The sequence below is a fragment of the Lonchura striata genome, chromosome 6 (assembly GCF_046129695.1).
Source record: "Lonchura striata isolate bLonStr1 chromosome 6, bLonStr1.mat, whole genome shotgun sequence".
NCBI classification, from domain to species: domain Eukaryota; kingdom Metazoa; phylum Chordata; class Aves; order Passeriformes; family Estrildidae; genus Lonchura; species Lonchura striata.
This window is the reverse complement of record NC_134608.1, coordinates 39,462,493-39,484,124: the sequence shown is the minus strand read 5'-3', so window position 1 is coordinate 39,484,124 and position 21,632 is coordinate 39,462,493. Positions and strand designations below refer to the sequence as shown.

Sequence of the window (21,632 nt, the reverse complement as noted above, 5' to 3'; positions counted from 1 at the left end):
GACTGGGGCATATTTGGGAAAAGGATGAAGAGTAAAGATTTGAAGTATGTAAAAAACCAGCATAAGGTAAGACAAGAAGTTTTACTTCAATTAAATTCTAATTTTAATTAATATACCATTTGGGGTGAAAAAGAAAGACACAAACAAAAAGAACCCCAAAACACAAACCAAAATGAAACAAGCACACAAAACAAAAATCCAACAACAAACAACCTGCTTTAAATCTACCTCCTGTCAAAACCCTTAGCTGACCTCTAAAGCCATTGTCTGGAGCATCTTGCTTCCAGGCTTCTTGTTCCTGCCTTACCATTTTCCCTCTCCATCTGTTGGGCTACAATGGCTTGGAATAAGATTAACTAGGTCAGAAACTAGCAGTTCCCACTCTGAAGGTCACACATGCCTCTTTTGTCTAACATGGAAAAATTATATTGATAGAAAGGGAATTATGGATCCCATTGTCTAAGCACATGCAATGAACGTTTGAAATTTATGTACCTATAGGTGCAGCAGGAAATCTGCTAGAAACAACAAGAATCAAAATCAAAACCCTCCTGAGGAGACAATTACATTTATCTAATTCCACACCACAGTGTTTAAGACAGACAAATGTTAATGATGTCTTTTTGTAAAATAATTATATTTCTGATAGAGACTATGTGTTTATTATGTTTGGCTTGTAAAATGCCACAGCTGTACAAAAAAAAAAAAACTTTATAGAAGAAAGGCAAAATCTGCTGAAGAAATAACTAGGTCAGGATTCTTCAGAATTTAAATGAGATTTCAGGAAGTATATTCCAAAATGATAACTGAAACAAAGCTGTGTATATGTGTAAATATGATATGCAAACACTAGAAAGCTTCATGGAATACATACCTTTTCAGGTTGCCTTTTAAAGAAAAATTAATACGTGATATGGGAAATTGCTGTTGACACATAAAATATGATGCCACATGAGGAGAAAAATTAAATTAAATATGTGACCTATATAATGAAACACAACAAAACCTGCTTAGCTGCTACTGGAGAGGAGAAAAGATCTTGTATTTGTCTGAAACCACAGTGAGAATATAAGGAGAGTGAACTGAATTATCTGAAAGGAAGTCAGCTGTGACACCAGCATAATATCTTAGAAAAATACTTCCAAGCCATCTCTCCTGAGCATCAGTGATCAAGATAGATAAGACATCTAAATAGCACTGCCCCATTCAGCACAGCTCACTTAGCAAAAAATCAGAAAAGGGAGAAATGCACTTTTGTCCTTTTTTCATTTAAAAATAAAAGCTTGCGCATAAATCCTGAGGGGGTTGTCAGCACAGTGCAGAAAGCAGGACAAAAGGGTGTGGCATATTTATTGAAAGTCCTGCACACTGTGGAAAGCATTGAAAATAACCAAGGAGGCAGCTGAAGCCAGGTGTGCCCTTTCCTACGGGGGTTCCCTCTTTAGGTGTCTCTCTTGGTCCTGGCCAGGTTAGAGCGATAGAAATGTTTCAGGGATGCTAAATGTGAAGGCTTCTCCTTCCAAGGCCAGGAAGCCTGGAGGAGAGTGGTATTTGCAGGGCAGAGCCCCTTGCACAGGTCACGGAAGATTTCATCAACCAGCTGAGAGAAAAAGCCAATCCAGGGGGATTTATCCAGACCCTGCATGGAGCGAACCTGATAGGCACTGTAAACACTGGTGAAAAGGAGACGGTCGAACTCTGTCGGAGGCAAGGGAGCGTCGGTCAGTGAATAGTATCTCAGGTGCTGCTCAATCTCTGCCGGTGTTTTGGGAACTTCCTCCTCTAAAACCTGCAGGAGGCGCCGTGCCGGGCGTAGGGAGGCCAGCTCTTCATCCCGCAGCCGGATTGTCCCGTTGGTCTGGATATCCAGCCTTCCCCAGAGCATCTGGAAGAGAGGGGCAGCGCTGTCACGGAAAGCCCCGCACAGCTGCACCGCTGCCGGACGCGCTGCGGGCAAAGCCCAACGCAGCGCCGCCGAGCACACCTCGGGCGGGTCGGCGGGGCCGTGAGGGACCCAGTGCGCGTCCTTCTCTGCCAGCCCCACAGCCCGGTTCCGAGCATCCCTACAGCCCGGTTCCGAGCATCCCCACAGCCCGTTTCCCCGCTGTGCAGCTCCGCCTCCCGCCCCGCCGTCCCCCCGCAGCCCCGCCGCAGCCGCTCCCCGGTGCGGCCGCCTCCAAGCCCAGCGGGGCCGGTCCCTTGTCCCGGCGCGGGCACAGCCGCCGTGGGCTGCGCCCCGCAGTGCCAGGGGGCACAAATGCCATTGGGCATCGCCGAGGCGTTCTCCGGGGGTCCTGAAATCCGGCAGGGATGAGAACAAACAGAACAGGTGAGTTTTTACGTGCAGGCAGGTGGGAGCGTGGGCACTAACAGCGCCTCGGCCCAGAGCCCCCAGTGCTCAGGAGACCTCTAACATGATGCCAGCGTCCTCTGGGCCACGACGGGCTCTGTTGGTGCCGCTGTGAGGATGTTCATCTGGAAAACATCAGACAGAGCTTGGTAGCACAAGACCTTCATGTTTACTGGTTTTGCCATTTGATTGTCAATAACATCTTCAACATTCCTGAGCTACCACTCAGCTTGCCAAATATGACAGATGCTGACCACGGGATTTTGATAAGCAAAACAAGCTTTTTAAGAGAAGCAGTGGTTGAGGCGAGGTTTTGGATATCACAGCCCTCAGTGCTGCCAGCAGAGCTAAAGCATACAGCAGCAAGGCACTGCTTTGACAGGCAGCAAGGAAGACTCTCACACCGAGAATGGATGGGGTTTGAGCCAATGGGGTTTGGCTGGTTAGCAGTTATTGCTGGAGAAAGTAATGCTGCCCAGTGAAAGGAGGGTGCTGGCAGGCTCCTCAAGATGCTGCTAGAAACAGAAACTGATGCTTATCCTGGTTATCTACTTCTTCCTTAAGCTTCTGCTGCTGGAAGAGTGTGAGGATAAAAGAATCCTTGCCAGATCCATTATGGCTCATTTGATGTCCAGCTAATTACTTGCTGGGACATATGACATCATGTAAAACTGAGGAAAATGGATATGAGGCCAGAGGAATGGCAGTTTTTGAATATGAAAGTCACATTAATCCTAAGAATTGTTCATTTTTCATTTCCTAATACTTACAGTGCTTTAACTGTCGCATCTATTTCTTTCTTTGTGTGTATGAAAAAGGAGACATAAGCAGTCTTGGTCCAGGACTGTGAAAGAGAGGCTGCATCCCCTCCCTCCTCTGTGTCATGAGGTAGCCAAGACCCTCTTCTACTTCTTAGAGGCTCATCCCTCAGGTTAAGAAATATGAAATGGAAAAAGCTCATATAAAATAGTAAGCTCTCCAATATATTTATGGGCTTTTTTTTTTTTTCATTTTTAAATGGATGAAAGCTTTTTCATACATATATTAAAAAAAAAAGTAAGGATTTACATTGAATACCAGAGTTAAAGTCAGCAGGAGCATATAAAAAGTAGAAAAATTATTTAGTACTACACACGTGTGATGACTGCTACCAAAAAACACTTCCAAATCCTCATTTTTGATTAGACCTTTTCAGGGAGATGCACGAGCTTCTGGAGAAGTGCACTGCCAGCCGGCAGCCTGCAGTGTTTGTTTCTCTGCACAGCTGCAAGCTCTGTGATCCAAGCCAGCTGTGGCTTTGGAATGTGAGCAGGGATGTAGCTTCTTTTTTCTAGTCCTCCACAGATGTACCAGCAAGGCTTTTAGCTCAGGTGAAAGCATTATATCATCTGAAAATTTATTTGCTTGGTATTGTCTCTAGTAACCGATGCTCCCACCTCACAGAACCCTCTCCTGAGAAATGTCTGACCAGCTGCAAAGTCAGTGCATCTGCTGAATAGGTGCCAAACTGCCCTTATTAGTTACTGCCTCATAAATATACACAGTGGAAGATTTTTGAATAGAGAAAAATGTAACAAAGCACAACAGATAATGTATTGGAATAAAAACGTAAGTATTCCCTGGGGAAGGGAAAATTCTTACTTATTTTATCACTCAACAGGGTTGGGTGGGGTTTTGTTTCCAAAAAAGCATATAGAAAATCCACAAACAGTATTGCAGGAGATTATTTTTTCAGCGGAGACCCAAGAAAATCCTCCCCTTGCCACCAAACACAGCAGCAGGTCTTCAACCTGCAAGGATGTACCAGTGCAAAACCCCCCCAGCTGGACTCCAGCTCTATCCCATGCCAGTGCAGCTGCCTGAGGCCTCGGGCCAGGCATTTGGAGGAGCAGCATTTGGAGGAGCAGCAAAGCATCACACAAATGGCATTGCACAAAGGTTTGCCAAGCCAAGGGGCCATGTCGCTAACAGATGTGCTCCCTACCTGCCAGCCTCTGGGATGCAGCAAACACACACAGGAGCAGCCAGGAGCTGAGCTGTGCCCGGGCCATGGCAGCACCACCCGCTCTGCGACAATGACGCGCCCCACGCCACAGCTGCTCGCCTGGGGCGTCTTCCCGTGCTGCTTCGGATCCCAGCAGCCTCTCTTGGAATGCATCCATCTTTCTGTGTTTCTGGTCACAGCCCTGGGAAGGGCTTGCAGTTCAAGTTGTTGACCCCGAAGGATGTTTTCCGTCATATTTTGGAAACTTGGAAAACTTTGTTGTGATGTTTTTGGCAGAATCGTTCAAGCTTCCTTTTCAAAGATTGACTTTCCACTGCAATGATTATAGGAAGCTGTTAGTTGCAAGAAATTCCACTACATATGTTTGCCTCTTAAGAAGTGAGGACCCCCTAGTCCCTTCCATTTCTACACAGTGTCTCTGTCACATTTCAGTTTTCCTTTTTCCTGGGTTCAAAAATCTGAAAACAATCCTGGAATGTCACAAACAGATAAAGCTAGCAGACTGCAGATTCATGGAAGGGCAGTAGCAGCCAAAACATACAAGCAGGCAGAAGAAGTGTCACTGGCTCAGTTCTGTATCAAACCCCCCCGGAGGGAGAACTCAGTACAGTGACCTAACAAACACCAAGTATCAAAGTGGCTCAGGCTTTAGCACTTCATCTTCCTCTCCTGTGAGTGGACTTTTGGGTTACAGTGAGCATAGTCGCCCTTAGATGTTCTAAATTACATAGACAAAATTTCATTTGATTCACTTTACAGGAGATGTCTGTTCACTACAAATCTTTACATATTTGTTAGTGCTAAGTCCCCAGTCAAACTGTTCTGTATTTCTATTCTGTATGGCACAGAATGTAATGCCAGGGTTATACAAATATTCAGTAATATGTATAAATGAGAACTAATGCCATCTCTCTAGGTTAAAGGGAAAAAGAAGTCTGCCTAGAAAAGAGAGAAGGTAAAGCTGAAATGCATTGCTTGCTCAGGAAGTTACAGGGTATCAGTCAGGACATACTGTCACCAGATAGTGTACTAAGGGCTGGGATGATGTGCTGGTTGGTATTACCTCCTGCACAAAATGGAAGCATCACAGAGGGGTCCACAATATCCAGAGCCACTCTTCCCCTCAGGTTGGATTCAAAGCAAGATCTGTTTTCTGTCATAGGCTTAGGTATCTTCAGGTCATGCTGAGCTGCTTCCGTTTTCCATTATTTTCTGCTGCTTACTCTTCACTTGCATTCCTTTCTTCCTTTATTAAACTGAATCACAAGCTACCCAAGAGGCAGACACTTATGGCCAATCTGTGCAGTGAGATTGATGTGCCTTCTGCTTTGTGCCAGGGTCCCTTTTAGGCCACAGTGTACACATGACTTTGTCTAGAAGCCACTATGGAAAAACCCCTGTGTTTTGCAGCCCATGAAACAGCCTCCCTCTAACTTGCAGCACATGACATGAAGAGGATTGCCCAACAGGATTTTGGCCAACATCTGTGAGAGCTGTACATGATTTTGTCAACAGCAGAATTTCCTAGGAACAGCTTGCAGCTGAAGTGCCTGGGGGAGTACAGCCACGTTGGTGGGAGGGAGAAGAGAGGAGGCTTGGGGGCTGTGCTCAGGTGACTGACACAATGGCAGAAAAGGGACAAGCATCAGTGTGGATACTGCCTTGAGCTAGGGGAATTTTGTAGAACTACCTCACTATCCCACAAAGGCAATTTCAGAGTGATAAAAATATTCCATAGCTCTCTGTACAGCAGAAATACTTGCACAGAAAAAAGGCTGAATTTCTGACAGCTGCACTAAGTCCCTGCATGTACTGCAATGTTAGGCAGGGCACCTGCTCCTCCTGAAGGATTTTGTCCTTGCCAGGTACTCACAGCTGAGCACAGCCCTGCCACTCTGCACTCCCCTGGCCATACCGTCTGTTGCTGGAGCAGTTTCAAAAGATCACAAGCCAGGTTTATGCAGGGACAGCTTGACTGGTTTCTTCTTTTTCACCATGACCTTCAGAAGCAGGAACTTGGGAAATGAGAACAAGGGAAAAAGGGTCAAAAACTGGATGCTGATTGATGCACAAGGTGTAGCACCAGAAGAGCCTCTTTAAGAGGGAAGTTTCTTTGAAGTAGGACTTCAGGGAGAGAGCACATTCACAAAAGGGAAATTCTGCTTATGGAATTGAAGAAACCTCTTGCTTCGATCATCTCACCCAGAACTTGGGGAGATTACTCCCCAGCCTGGGGATGTCTGAGAGATGATCAAGGAAGGAAGAAGATTGAAGAAAGAGGGAAAGGACATATGTGGCTCCCAGAAAAAGTGATATTTGAGTTACTGGAGTGGAAGAAGTAACAAAATCTTGAGGGAAGCAGGAGTGAAGGCCTGACTGTAACCAGACAGGACCTCTGTAATACTGGTATTTTCCAGGTATGGAGCTGCCAGTCCTTACAAGGATGTTTTCCTTGTCCTTTGGTTTCAGTTTGTGAGCAGCATCTACTGCTTGAAGGAGTAATGAGCTGTGTAAAAGTGACAGAGAGGGCCCCATCCCACTGCACCTACTGCACATGAGGTAGGTGGGCACCCTGACACTGTCAGTACCCACATCCTCAGGGAAGACAGTCTGTTTGCCTGGCTGTAGGGAGAAATGCCAGGGTTCTGGAAAACACCAGCAAAACCTACTTAGCTGGAGAAGTTCAATGTGGTGACTGTGAGTCATCATCTAAAGTCTATCTGTCCCTTCAGTACCAGAAAATCTCTCTTCTGTATAGTGTGCCTATAAGTCAGCTACATCTGACTTACATCCTTACAGCTGCTACATCCTCCTGCAGCTGGGGAATCCAACCCAGGCAAACAAACCCCGCAACAGCTGGCAGTACAAAACAGGCAGGGTTTAGAAGACAGCTTTGTGCTTGGCCAAGTTGACCCCAGCCTTGTCTAGCACAAAGCAAGCGACCACCAGCGAGAAGGAGCCCAGAGTGAGCAGGCTCCACAAGCAAAATGGCCTCTGGAGCTCAGGAGCAGTGGAGGAAGAGGAGTGCACAATTATTCCATAAGGCTGTGCAACCTCTTTTGCCCTGGGATAATGAGCCTAGGTGAGTAAATTGCAGCCTTCGTGATCTCCCAGGCTTCCTTAATGAGAAGAGATTCAGGTCCACTTGCAACTATTCCACATATTGAAGACCTGCTGGAGCCAATGCCTGATCCCAGTGGGCTGGCTGCTTTTCCAGTTCACACATTCTTGGGCAAACCTTGCATATTGTCTAACTTGACAGGCATCATGTCTGACATTTCTTGATGTTGATCAAATTCTCCCTCTGAAAAAACATTAATTTTAAAGGTAAATTTCCTAGTGTTCCTGCTACCATCAGTCTGACTTATTGTACTGGGAAATGCATATTTTTATAATATATAGATCATAGGTCTTGGTGTGGTGGCCCAAGCAACCTGAGATAAAGGAGAACACAGAGAGGAAATCTCATTTATAAAGAATCTTCATGGTGATAGAAGTGGCACCAGAAACTTTTTCTTGCACAATAGGCATCAGGATACTATGAAAGCCACTGCAAGGAAACAACCAACTGTGGAACGTCTTGTAGGAAGAACTTAAAGTTCATTTCCTATTTAATCTGCTCAATTGAAGACAGATCCAAAATAGAGCTAAGAATTGTATAAAACCCCAAACTTCTGCTGATCTGTGTTCACTTCTCCTTCCCATGTAGAGCTGTAACTTTTAAGATGAGTGGCTAATGCTATTTATTTTAACCAGAGAACACTGTTGACTCACATCCCAAACACTGCTGGCCACAGCAGCTGAAACAAAATTTTAAAAATTTAAAAAAAAAAAATTAACCAGTCCATGCTTATAAGGATGGGGCAGAAACAAATATGAAACCAAATTCTTAGAATACAGTTCAGTGTTTATTCTTGGAAAGAGATCATATTCTAGTCACAGCAAGTAGGGGTTTTTTTTCTTTATTGAATTTACTCTTGTTGTAACCCTTCCTCCATTCCATACCCTAATCTCCCCCAAATACCTATTTTAATTAGTGCTGTTACAATTTAAAAGCTTAAGTATCGATTCAGGGAATCTCTACAAACTGTGAATTATTTCATGAAATCTCTTATATAAACAGTTTTCAGATCTTAGTGAAGTCTGGCAGCTTTCCCGTCCAGAACAGCATTATGCATTCTCTGGACCAAGGACAAGGGACATTATTAATTGATGACTGCTGTAATGTAATCCCATTCAAACAGGTGGTGGGTGGACTGAACTACAGCATTCTTCCAGCTTTTTTGGAAAAAAAAGAGATTTTCCGCAAGAGCAAAGGAAGTGGTAATGCTATTGTATCATAGAGCTCAAAATAATTGGAATATTGACAGAAATACACAGACTCTTGTCTATCAGACAAGGGAGGGGTATATTTTTGGCTGCAGGGAAAAGAAAACACACTCTGAAGGTGCTGGAGAAAATAAAGACTGCTTGAAGAAAAAGCCAGAGGGAGTGTCACATCAGAAGTGACCTGCAGCTCCCTCTGGAAACAGAGATTTCCGTAATTGCTTAGGTCTATATTGATGTACATTTGTGTTGTCCTAACAGGAACTGCATTAGAATAGTTTACACAGGCTTTGCCTTTTTTGCCATATTATTACCATCTTCCCAACACTTATCCTGGAGCTATGAAACTGCTGTCCCATTGCCCAAACTCCACTTCAGTGGAGTCTCTAAGGAGTGCTCAGGTTCTGATATTTACCTGCTTACCTGCAGAGACTGCTGGCAGAAGCACTGTTCAAGAAACACTAGGCCACAGACAATGGCTGCACTCGGTTCAATTTGCAAACCAAAAAGACAAATCCCGTTTGACAATTCAAAGCACCAGCTAAACAGCTACCAGTTGGATCATAAGGACTGTAAATCAGCATTCCCAGGCCTTGTGCTTTTCATCTAGTTGAAAACATTATTGACGAGATCACAACAGGCAAGTATCTCATATCAATTTTTATTATTATAAATACTATCTTGGAAGAGAAAGGATGGTGTTGCACATCTGCTTCCTTCTGCTGCTATTTGGCATCTTCTTTCTTGGCTCCTGCTTCTATTTTCAGGGGTTCTGGAGCTGGACGATAGGCAGGAAATGCCTCCCATGGGCTATTCAGATCGAACTTGCGAAATTCCTGAGCCAGCTCCACGGGCTCTGCCACCACCCGTTTGACTTCATCATCATACCGCACCTGGAACAGCACAAAGGACACAGGCCAGTCACCTGCACCCTGCTCCTGCAGCATGTCTGCTGTGCACTGTGAGCCAGCACTGACCCAGACCACCCTCTGTGCAGACAACTCTGCTTCTTACTCATGGGAAAAACACACGCCCACAAGCCTCTGCCACAGCAGCAGTTCTCCTCAATAATTAACAAGAGCTCTCTAGATGCTACTGAGATCTCTGGAGTGGCCAAGAAAACCCTCTGCTTTGCTTTGCTACCATGCCCTCAGGTGTCATGACTAAGCACCCAGACTGAGGAGCACCCACCCTAACAGTCCACATGAAGTTCACGTGCAATAGCACATTTAATTTGTCACTTTGCAAAGGAATTTCTCCTGAGTCACTGAAATAAGATGGCCCACCCTGGGCCTGCATGGCTGAGGACTACACTCATGACTCTTTATAATATGGCACTTCTGTGGTTTTAGTTGCTCTAATTTTTAGTGTAACACACAGAACAAGGGGAAAAAAAGAAGACAACCAGGATGGAATGCAGGTGAGTACCAGACACTTCTGATAGGCTTATTTTATCCTCACTGTGCCACTCCATATCTCTGAACCCCAGATGAGGAGATGCTGCCTTATCCTTGCTTGCAGGATTTTCTTATTTCTACATTTCTTAAAACAGCCTCTTTTTTGCAGAACTTCACTGTTTCCTTCTAAGACACTACTCAGTCTTAACACTGCACCAAATACACCTGCTTCTACAGGGCAGTCATTTGAAACTAGACAGATACCAAACACTCTCATTTCACCTGTGGCTGGCAGACAGAGGTAAATGGTAAAGAGCAAGAGTCAGTTTAATAAGAGTTTTATAATCTGGGCCTACAAACACACAACAAAGTGAAGTTCCAACTGAATCAAGAAGAGTTCAGTCCTTTATCCTTCTAGACATCTCAGTTTTGCAGTGGAAACTTTAATCTTCCAGAAAACATGCTGAAAGCAGAAGCACTTCCTCTGCCTGACAAGTATCTTTGGTATACAGGATATAACATTCTCTCAATTTCTCCAGCCTTAAACTGCCTTATTATGGATGATATTTTGTGTGATAATGCAAATTTCTATGCATATTTATATAACTCCTCTGAAATACAGACAAGTAATTGTAAAGCAGTCACATCTTTGTACTGGAACTCAGAAAAGAGCATTGGAGAGATCTGGTAACTTTAGACATGACTATATCTCCTACCTCCACATAACCAGAGAGTGGGAAGTCCTTCCGGAATGGATGGCCCTCAAACCCATAATCTGTGAGGATTCGCCTTAGATCAGGGTGGTTGGCAAAGAAAACACCATACATGTCCCAAACCTAAATGAAAGGGAGCCAAGTTAGTTGAACTGTATTTGAAAAAAAACCAAAAACCTGCATGTGTTATATCCATAAAATCTCAGTACAGTGCCAGCAAAACTGATGTGGGAATTAATTCAAAAGCAAATCAAACATAATTTTATCTCCCGCTCTGAAGAGGCAGCCACTTCTCTCTTTCTTCCTGAGGGTGTTGGGGAATCATTTTAATTGGGAAAATACAGCCTCTCTCCACAAAGACTCTGCTCCCAAGCACACCAGCACTCACCTCTCTTTCATACCAGTTTGCTGCCTTGTGCACAGGCACTGCTGAGTCGATGGGTGTCAACTCATCGGTGTACGTCTTCACACGGATGCGGCTGTTGAACCGCAGTGACAAGAGGTTGTACACAATCTGAAGCAGAGAACAGGCAGCATTTATGGATCTCCTTGCAGTACACCACTGCCTAAGAAAAGCCACATAAGGACCATTTCAAATATTCTTTATGAGCAGGATTGCATTCAGCACTTCAGAGCTGGCCACTAGAAGACATTCCTACAACTGAAGTTCCAACAGCTCATCACTTTGATCCTTAGAAGTGTGACAAAAGCTAGACGTCATGACTGATGACAGAGAAATGAAGACAGATACTAAATCTTAAAAAGTGAGACTACTGGAAGGATGGAAACACTTGACAATGAATGGTCTGTCTCAAAGAAAATGGCCATCAATCACTCTTACAGTTACTATCAATGGGAAAAAGCTAGGAAAAAATACACTTAATTTTCAGCAAGAGTTGAATACCAGGGAACGTTTCCAACTTCTGTGGTGATGAAGTCTAGTATAAAGGCTGTTTATGACATACTACAAGCAGATTGAAAAGAAGATCCCAAAAATTCGTAAGGAATTTTAAAGCCTTGTTTGATACTGCCTTGGTGACTGGAAAAGATTAATTAAGGTCTACATTTCTATTATTTCTATGAATATACTACCTTGATTTTTGAAAGAAAAATATTGAATTAAAAAAAATTCCACTTCTTAAGCAACTGGAGGCCTTTGACTAAAAGAATTCTATCTACAGCTCATGAAATTTTTTCTCACTGCCAGAAACAAAAGAAAGTGGTCAGAGTGCAACAGCACCCACAGCCATCAGCACTTGTGAAGCCCTCCAAGTACTGCACCTGTGAGTGGTTCCTACCTCAAAGCGGTACTGCCGAGACGGGACATCAACAGCAGTCAGGTCTGCCAAGGATTTGAACTGGGCATTGGTGTGATCACGAAGGAAGGTCAGGACAGGAATGATCCCATCTGGATGGATCAGAAGTTCCAGCTCATTGAAACAGGTCACCTGATGAAAACAGAACAGTGGGAATGGCAGGAGTACAAACACCAACAGGACCAAAAGTGATACTGATTTCAGCAGAACACTCAAACAAAGAGATACAACAGACACAAAAAGGCATGAGATCAAGGGGCTTAAAATAACAGTACTTCTCATTGAATTCTGACCACTTTTCTTTCCCAGAACAACTTCTCAGAACAGGTAACACAAAAGCAGTGTGTTCACTGGATCCTGTCCCACCACAAGAACAATTTCTTGAACAGCACCTACCTGTACCTGCTGGATATACTTGGGCAGAATCTCAGCCACGTACTCCCCAAAAGCACATAACTGCTTCTGTTCCACTTCATTTTTTGGTCTGACAGTAGCTAAGGAGAAAAATTAAGTTTCCAAGATTATGATAGGGAATACAGAAAGCTACAGAAATAATAGTAACTCCTTTTAACCAGGCTAGCTGTCTGTCACAAACTACGCTATAGCAATGTCCTTGTGTTACACAAAAGATGGAACTAGAAACTTTGATAATGAAGGAAATTTGTGTCAGTGCTAAAATTTTGTAGACTAAGAGCAGCATGAATTATACAAGATGATGTAAAGTAAACAGCCAGATGAAAAAGAGTGCAACAGAGATGACAGAACAATCAATGTAGATTGAACGTAGGATTTGCTCATGTCATTCCAGCTGCGTCTAGAAAGGGCCTTGTTTTCTGGGTTTGCTGGACATGTCAACATCTTAGCAAGTCCCTCGTAATCAAAATACTCTAGGAACTCACGTTGTTGGGGTGGGATTTTTCAAAGTTACGACTAAAAGCGTCGTAAGGGTCAGTGCAATGAAGGGCTATGAAGCTGTTGCCCAGGGACAGCTTTGGCCCCGTATGTGAGAAAGGATGCAGACAGGAACCCAGAGCGAGCACGGGAACCCACAGCAAGTACGGTTCCAACACAGCCACTTTTCTGCGCACTTGGGGTTTTCGGGTGACCGGACCAAGCCTTTCCCCACAGGCTCACTGAAACGATTCCTCCGCCGGGGAACGTCCGTGGGCCGCTTCGGCGCCCTCCCGCCGGCGGCAGCGGCAGAACCGCACGCCTCGGGCCGCCTCCGCCCCCCGGCCCCAAACCGGCCCCTCACTTACGGCGAGTGTCCGCGGCCGAGCTCCCCGCCAGCCGGGCCCGCGCCGCCGCCGGTGCCGCGCCAGCTGCGGAGAGAAACGGACACGTCTCACCGACCACCGCCAACCGCCCGGCCCGGCCCGGCCCCCGGCACTGCCCCGGCACAGCGCCCGAGCCTCACCTCGCAGCGCGGCCCGCGCCAGGCCCCGCGCCGCTGCCGCCCACATCCCGCGGACAGAACGGGCAAGGGCACGGGGCGGAAGCGGAAAGCGCCGCCGCGCTTCCCCCGGGGGCGGAAGCGCGCGAAGAGCTTCCCGGGGACGGCTCCGGGTCGGTGGGCGGAATCGGAGAGTGCCCGGCGGCGCCTGGCGCAGGGTGAGGGCCGGGAGCAGCCGCTGGGGCAGCCCGGGGCGGCGGCATGAAGGGAGGCGCCGCAGGTGGGTGCCGCGCGGCGCGGCCGCCGGGCCGGCCGGGGCAGCGAGCGCCGGGAGGTGCGGGCGGGAGCGCGGCGGAGCCCGGCAGCCCCGGGTGAGCCGGCGCTGAGCCTTGCGCAGCGTCAGCGCCGTCCTGCTGGGGGTCTGCCTTTTTCCGAGGGTCAGCCTCCTTTCCTGCCTTCTCCCCGGCCCGGGCCCTGGGGTCGTTGTCAGTTGTGCTTAGGGGTTCTCCGATCCCGGGCGCCGCCGTGACATCCCCGACTGTGTCAGGAGCAAGGAACGAAGGAAGCTGGAGCACAGGTTCTATGAGAAGCGGCTGAGGGAGCTGTGTTGTTTAGCCTGGAGAAAAGGAGGCTCAAAGATGACCTTACCACCCTCTCCAACTGCCTGAAAGGAGGGTGTAGCCAGCTGGGGATTGGCCTCTTCTCCCAGGCAACCAGCGACAAGCCGAGAGAACACAGGCTTAAACTGCAACGTGAGCTTTAGGCTGGACATCAGGAAAAACTTCTTCACAGGAAGGATGATTAGAGATGGGAATGGACTGCCCAGGGAGTGGTGGTATTGCTGTCCCTGGAGGTGTTTCAGACTGGATCTGGCACTCAGTACTATGGTTTAGTTGACATGGTGGTGTTCAGCCATAGGTTGGCATAGATGGTCTCAGAGGATTTTTCCAACTTAAGTGATTCTGTGATCCTGTGAAGGAGGTGTATTAGGTGTTGGTTAAACCAGTATCACTGATAGCTAGGCCTATGGAATTTATGGAGCATATGGGTTGACTTTATAGTTAACTGTCCTGCATGCCTCTTTCTTTATAGCCAAGACACCATGCGTGCAAAGGGGAGCTTTGTCTGGGTGTCTTCAAGGAAGATGTGAGATTTGCAGTCTTTAGCTGCTTCTTGGCATTTCTTTTGTGACTTGGCATCAGTCCTCTGGGAGTTGAACAGGGCAGTGTGGGCAGCTGGTTCTGTGGGCAGAGTAGTTAATTTGTCTATATCCTGGTCCTCTGTGTGGTCTCTTCTGCATTCTGGGCTGAAGCTCCTAAGCACCTTGACTGTAGGGATAAAGAGCTTTAACTGAAGTGGAAGCCAATTTGCTGGATAGGCTCATGCTTTGTAAAGCTGGAAAAATAGTACTGATATGTTCTATGCTGAGTGCAGTTTCTCTGTCTCTGATAGACTAATATATAGGTACTTTTCAGACAGACCAGAACTACAGTAAAATCTAGATTAGAGTATAATTAAGGCAGGGTATCACCAGAGATGAGGTGGACTTGTCCAGCCAGTAAGGGATGTAGACACTACTTTGCATGAACAGAATCTGAACAAAGAACTTAGGAATCCTCCTGATCAAGCAGAGTAATTGTAAGAAAATGTATGTTTAGCAAGATAAACCGTGGAAGAGTAACTATGAATGTGCTGGAGAAAAAAAAAATCACATCTTCATGAAACATTGTTCTTGAAATAATGTTCATTATTAATTGAAGAAATTTCTGATATTAAACATCATGGCTGGTAGTTCAGTTGTAAAAATAAGTCTTAAATGAATGCAGGTAGGCAACTGTTCCTAATGCTGCCAAGAGCCATGGTAAAAAAATAGCTCCTTGCTGTAGTAGTCCTGTGTTTCAGAAGATTTTCTGACCCCAAACTACCTGGAGCACTGCAAAAATCCGTGGTACCTGCTAAGAGGCATTTTCTTTTAAATTTTGATCCCCTTTCCACTTGGAAAACAGTGACTAATGACATCTAAAATGTTGTTTTGCATGCTGAAGTTGACTGGTACATTAACAAACAGCATAACTATCAGTTATCTCATTTGGTTAGCTTGAAGGACTGGTGGCTATGTCAGGCAGACATCTCGTGTATCTTTTTGGTAAAAACAAATTCATCTGGATACAGATTCATCATTGGGTTTTGACAGTAATTAACACCTCCTGATGATATGAACTGCTGCCTGTGCTCTTTTTTAGTATGATGCTGTAATCCTTTTCACATCTAGTCCAGCTATGCTGCTGCTGCTGCTTTTTTTGGCTTTACAAGTTTCCTAGGGCAGTTGCTGGACTTTCCGCTTGAATAACTTGGTGCATTTCTTTGTGTCAGTGAAACGAGTGGTGAACAGATACGCACATCTCCCAGCCCTGCTGGGATATGATGTTCACTGTACTGGAAGTTTGGTATATATTATAATTTTTATTATGCCAACTTCTCATTTGCTGTTTGAGATTCTGAAGCTCAAGCATAAGTTTCTGCCTGTGCTATTTATGTTAAGTCTAAAATATGCTGGACTCTTACCAATATGTTTGATTTTTCTCTGTACCCTGAAGTACTGCATAATCTTGTAAGTGGTGAGAGAAAGCAGTATAATTATTGTGATTTTACAGATTGCTGGAGGTCTGATTTGTGCAGCACCATGGACTCATCAGAAGAGACTGGAGGCTCCTCTGCAGAAGAAAACTACTTTGTGAATTACACCTTCACTGACCGCTCCCACTCAGGCCGTGTGGCCCAGGGTATTATGAAATTATGCTTGGAGGATGAGCTCTTTGCTGATGTTACAATATCAGTGGAAGGCAAAGAATTCCAGCTGCACCGTTTGGTCCTCTCAGCTCAGAGCTGCTTTTTTCGTTCTATGTTCACTTCCAACCTAAAGGAGGCCCACAACCGGGTGATTGAGCTGCAGGATGTTAGTGAGAGTGTCTTTCAGCTCCTTGTGGACTATATTTACCATGGAACTGTAAAGCTGAGGGCAGAGGAGTTGCAGGAAACTTATGAAGTGGCAGACATGTACCAGCTGACTGCCCTTTTTGAAGAGTGCTCCCGTTTTCTGGCCCGTACAGTGCAGGTTAGAAACTGTCTGCAGGTCATGTGGTTGGCAGATCAACACAGTGACATGGAGCTCTACACAGCTGCCAAACACTGTGCAAAATCACATTTGTCTCAGCTGCAGGAGACAGAGGAGTTCCTACACCTGCCTCTCCGCCTGCTGACAGACATCCTTACAGGTAAGGAGTTCTTGAAACTACCTAGGATGTGGATGTACAAAGAGACTTTCAGAGTCTGATCAGGTAGTGAATGAAATAGATGGAAAGATACAAATTTTCCTAATCACTGTCTATTCATATTATCTAAACAAGGCAGAGCAAAACATTCTGGATACCTTTATCAGAAAAAGCCCCAAACTATTAATTGTTACTGGACATGAAACATCTAAGCTATAGAAAAGGGACATACAGGATGCTGGAAATTCACAGCAGTTCCCGAGTCAACAGGTTAGAAGTGTTACACATTTTTTAAACCCAGCTTCCAACAATTTGTTTTAATTTTGTTTGCATTAAAAGTAAAACAAAGAAGCATTGGCTTCACCACTCCAGAAATGCACATCTAATGAAAGTATTTTTTATCCCTTTAGCTCATAACCATTTAACATAGTAATGCAATAACTAACATCTGTAAGAAGGCTTGAGCACATATTTTAGACTATTTTAGTGTTATTTACAACTGTATATAATTGCTAGGATTACTTAGGCACTCAACTGACTGAAATGGAATAATACAGTAATTGCCCTTCTTGTAAAGGTAATAGCCTTCCACAGTAATGGGTGCCATGACTCAAAGTTGTGAAGGACATGTCAACACATGAACAACTTATTCCAGCTTCCACCAATCCGTAAAGATCTGCTGCCCTAGTAGGTACAGTCACAACTTGTTAACCTCTCCAGGAAGCTGCAGTCATAAGCCCATTCTTCTGCAGTAATGTATCATTGCTAGAGGAAGCAAGAATGTGGAAGTAGCTCATACATCCAAATGTGCCTCTTTCTTGCTTTTAATTACTCTTTGTAACTGAGTAATTAATGAGACTTTGTGTGTCATGTGTTTTATATGCAGTTGCAAAAATAAACCTATCATGACTGGCTCCTTTGGAACACTGGCAAATCTATCCATGAGACTTAAACTAGCCTCTAGAATTGATGCTATGCATATGAGAGTCTTTACATATATTGCATTAAATTATCTCTATTGCATCTAAAGAAATTTACAGTCAAGAACCTATTGAGTATATGTACTGATTGCTCAAAAACTGTGATAAACTTAGAGTAATTTTGATAACTATCTAGCTAAAGTTTTTAAAATAAGTCACAAGTTCATTTAAAAAAACTTCTAATATAATGAAATAAAACTGTATAGGTCAATCACATTTAGTTTCTTAGGGATTCCACATAAAAAACAGTTTTAGGACTATGGACTTTAGCACCTGTGGTCCTAAAGTAAAACAATTGTTCAGTATAACTTTTTTCTATGCATTGTCTATTTTTATATGTAGAATTACATTACTCAGTATTTTTGCCACAACTTAGCTCATAAAATGGATTAAAATCTGAAATACTTCCCTACTGCTGGTAGGAAAGATCCTTTTATTTTGCCTTTCCTTCATCTTTGTTAAGTTAATGGGGAATTAAATAGAGGAAACTTTTAGTGGCAAGGATTAAAATTATTTTAATAAAATAGTAATTTATTAAGTTAAATAAATTCTTCTGTTGCACTCTAGGACCAATTTTAAAAAAATTGTTTTTCTATATAGACACTACATGTGATGGTTAGCTTATGGGAATCCTTTTAAATAGAGTTGAAATACCTGCTTTTGTGCCACACTTTTTCTGCTCCCTTCCACTATAGAGAAAAGCATTGGAATTTATCTGGTGCCTTCAGCATCATTGAATTCAGAGTTTGTCATGAACAGACTACAAAATCAGAGTCTTCATAGGGAAGCTTCTCAGTGAACACAGGCATAATTGCTGGCTTTCAAACTGTGGTAATGTACTGATGATGATGATGATTTAAGACTTTGTGGTTTAACCAAAACTTCCAGTTATGTCTTCAAAGATATTTAAATCTGATGCATTCTCTGGAGTGTTTCCTACTGTCACACAGCTAAGAAAAGCTCTAGTAGCTCATTGGGGATTTCCAAATGTTGAGGATAGCAGCAACAGCAGATGTTCAGTCATGAGGATCAGCTACCTGACAGTGCCCAGACGTATTTTGTAGATGATTTTTGTTGGATAGGTTTCTAGGACCAGCCAGAAAGAAAGGCAGGTGAGATTCTCAATAACAGAATCTTTCTGCCTAAATGATTAAATAAGAAAGTATTTGTCATCATCACACAGTATGTAAGTTCTCTTTCCTGTCCTATTTCCTTTGGACATAGATTCCTGAATAGATTGCTGAAACTCACCCAAAGTGCTTAGGATCTGCAGCTGTCTTCTTACAGTTACCCAAATTAATGTATATGGCTGGCTGGCAGTGCTGATCATGCCTGACAAAATCTATAAACACCTCTGTCTGTTTTTTGTCTCTAGAAAGTAGGTTTTGTGATGGGAGTGGAGGGGAGGCAGCCGCAGGAAAAGGGTGTTCCTGAGTACACACACCTTTGTCTAGATACCATAAATGCCTTTCTGTCCCCGCACTGCAGATGGCGTTCCATGTTCTCAGAATCCAACAGTTGCCATAGAAACCTGGATCAACTTCAACAAGGAGGAGCGAGCGGGCTTTTCAGAGACTCTTCGATCGAGTCTGAAGGTATAAAAAGACCTTATGTTCTGGGGCTGATGTATCACTTGGTGGTTTCACACTTCTCAGGGCAGGGTATTCTGCTCACAGGTCTGACTTCAAAGTTACAATACACAAATGTCATTGAAATTCATGGTGCTTGTGAGAGGATACTTTCAGTGTCATAAACAACCCCACTGACAGCCTTTTTTTCATTTAACCTGAGGCTGCTTTTACTGGTGACTGGAGCAGTGCCACAAATAACTTATTTCACCTCAGTTACCAAATAAACTGTTCAGAAATATATGTTTGACATTTGCCTTGTAACAACTGTACTCCGTCAGTGATGTAACTGGCCCTCACCTAAACCATGAACCCTTGTGTTCCAGTGACATGTGTGGCTATTTGACTGTCAGATATGAATGGTATCTTGAAAAGGCCTTGAGGCTCTGAATCCTGAATGTTCTAGGGTGGCAGAACTGGGGAAGGAGGTTATACACCTCAGGCCCACAGATGGGTCCTAAACTGAAAAATTCAGTCTTGAGCATCACTGATGTTTGTGTGAACAGATGTAATTTTGCTGACACACTTCTACTTTCGCTCAGGTGATTGGAGAAAATGTTCACATCTACCTGATTGGAAAGGAGTCATCACGTACACATTCCCTCGCTGTCTCTCTGCACTGTGCTGATGATGACTCCATCAGTGTGAGTGGCCAGAACAGCCTGTGTCACCAGATCACCGCGGCCTGCAAGCACGGTAGTGACCTGTATGTCGTTGGTGGCTCCATTCCACGGCGCATGTGGAAATGCAACAATGCAACTATAGATTGGGAATGGTGTGCTCCTCTGCCCCGTGACCGGCTCCAGCACACCCTCGTCTCTGTGCCAAGCAAGGATGCAATATATTCACTGGGGGGGAAAACTCTACAGGACACTCTCTCTAATGCTGTCATATATTACAGAGTACGAGACAACGTCTGGACAGAGACCAGCCAGTTGGAAGTGGCAGTCTCTGGAGCTGCAGGGGTGAACCTTAATGGTGTCATTTACCTGTTGGGTGGGGAGGAAAATGACTTAGACTTCTTCACCAAGCCCTCTCGGCTCATTCAGTGCTATGATACCAACACAGAGAAATGCCACGTGAAGCCATACGTACTGCCTTTTGCAGGGTGCATGCACGCTGCTGTGCACAAGGATGTGGTGTTTATTGTGGCCGAGGGGGATTCCCTGCTCTGCTACAATCCCCTGCTGGATAGCTTCACCCGGCTGTGCCTCCCAGATGCCTGGAGCTCAGTACCATCCCTCTGGAAAATTGCCAGCTGCAATGGCAGCATCTATGTCTTTCGTGACCGCTATAAAAAGGGCGATGCAAATACTTTTAAACTTAACCCAGCCACCTCTGTTGTAACAGTCACAAGTGGCGTCAAAGTGCTGCTCACTAACCTGCAGTTTGTCCTGGCCTAAACAGGCCTAGTGATAGACAGCAACAGTGTCTTGCTGTGCTACACCTACGACCCTCAGCACCAGTCCCTACTACAAGCTCACAACATCCAGTAAAGACCCCATTCTCTGTACCTGTGCAGAGGAAGTACAGGCTTTCTGACTCTGGACCTATTCTTTTACATAGCACTATTGAAACCACTATTGAACTGTTGTATCTTAGATTTCAGATGGACTAAATACTACTACTTTGATTCCTTGATGATAAGCTGCTTGCATTTGAGGCCCAAACAGCAGCAAATGGCTATTTTGGCCTGGAACCAATCCACCACTAAAAAATCCTGTGGCATATGGAGAACATACTCCTTGGCCCAGACTGCTATAGTTTTAACTGCCTAGGAGACTGCGTGTTGCTGCTGTGTCAGTCACAGAGTTAGACGTGCACTGTGTCCCCCAGGGATGCCCCATTTAAACATTCCTGTGTCCTATTGCAGAAGGAGGGCCTGGCAGTCAGATTCCAGAACTGATCCCAGGACCCTTAGGTTACATTCAGCACTTCTAGGGGAGTGGTAACCAACTGAGTACTTGCTTACTGCTCTGTCATCACCTAGTATAAAGAGGGAGATCATTTTTAGAGCATTGACTTCCTTTACTGTACAGGAAATCCCCACCTGTAATTATAACATAGTGTTGGTGAAAAGACAGAAATAAGATCACTTCCTCCTACCCCTCTCTGTTGGCACTGTAACCCTTTGGGTAAGAATCTAAATAAAGTCTCTACTGAGACAAAATATTTTGTTTTTTTCTCTTTGCTTCAAATACAAATATTTTTGAACTTCCTGTGGATTGCAGTTCTGCTCAGCATTGATGTGT

General features: G+C 44.6%; 3 protein-coding genes across 5 annotated transcripts; 1 reads left to right on the top strand and 2 right to left on the bottom strand.

Moving 5' to 3' along the window:
• Positions 1-1,272: 1,272 nt before the first annotated feature.
• FAM180B (family with sequence similarity 180 member B) lies at positions 1,273-4,464 on the bottom strand. Its single transcript, XM_021533600.3, has 3 exons — positions 4,335-4,464; positions 2,408-2,475; positions 1,273-1,885 (listed from the first exon to the last, which is right to left on the bottom strand). Exons 1-3 carry the CDS (start codon positions 4,399-4,401, stop codon positions 1,442-1,444), a joined length of 579 nt encoding a protein of 192 aa, XP_021389275.2. The 5' UTR covers positions 4,402-4,464; the 3' UTR covers positions 1,273-1,441.
• Positions 2,183-21,550, top strand: KBTBD4 (kelch repeat and BTB domain containing 4). 3 transcript variants are annotated; one of them, XM_021533262.3, is made up of 4 exons: positions 2,183-2,329; positions 16,155-16,775; positions 19,241-19,347; positions 19,923-21,550. In XM_021533262.3, the coding sequence occupies exons 1-4, from the start codon at positions 2,311-2,313 to the stop codon at positions 20,781-20,783; spliced, it is 1,608 nt and encodes a 535-aa protein (XP_021388937.1). In that variant the 5' UTR covers positions 2,183-2,310; the 3' UTR covers positions 20,784-21,550. The 3 variants fall into 3 exon arrangements, with proteins under 3 accessions (XP_021388937.1, XP_021388936.1, XP_021388938.1); XM_021533261.3 differs by lacking the exon at positions 2,183-2,329 and adding an exon at positions 13,643-13,780; XM_021533263.2 differs by lacking the exon at positions 2,183-2,329 and adding an exon at positions 13,649-13,718.
• On the bottom strand, positions 9,327-13,570 carry NDUFS3 (NADH:ubiquinone oxidoreductase core subunit S3). The gene is made up of 7 exons (XM_021533629.3): positions 13,525-13,570; positions 13,367-13,429; positions 12,504-12,601; positions 12,090-12,239; positions 11,180-11,305; positions 10,795-10,914; positions 9,327-9,574 (listed from the first exon to the last, which is right to left on the bottom strand). Exons 1-7 carry the CDS (start codon positions 13,568-13,570, stop codon positions 9,407-9,409), a joined length of 771 nt encoding a protein of 256 aa, XP_021389304.1. The 3' UTR covers positions 9,327-9,406.
• Positions 21,551-21,632: the final 82 nt, after the last annotated feature.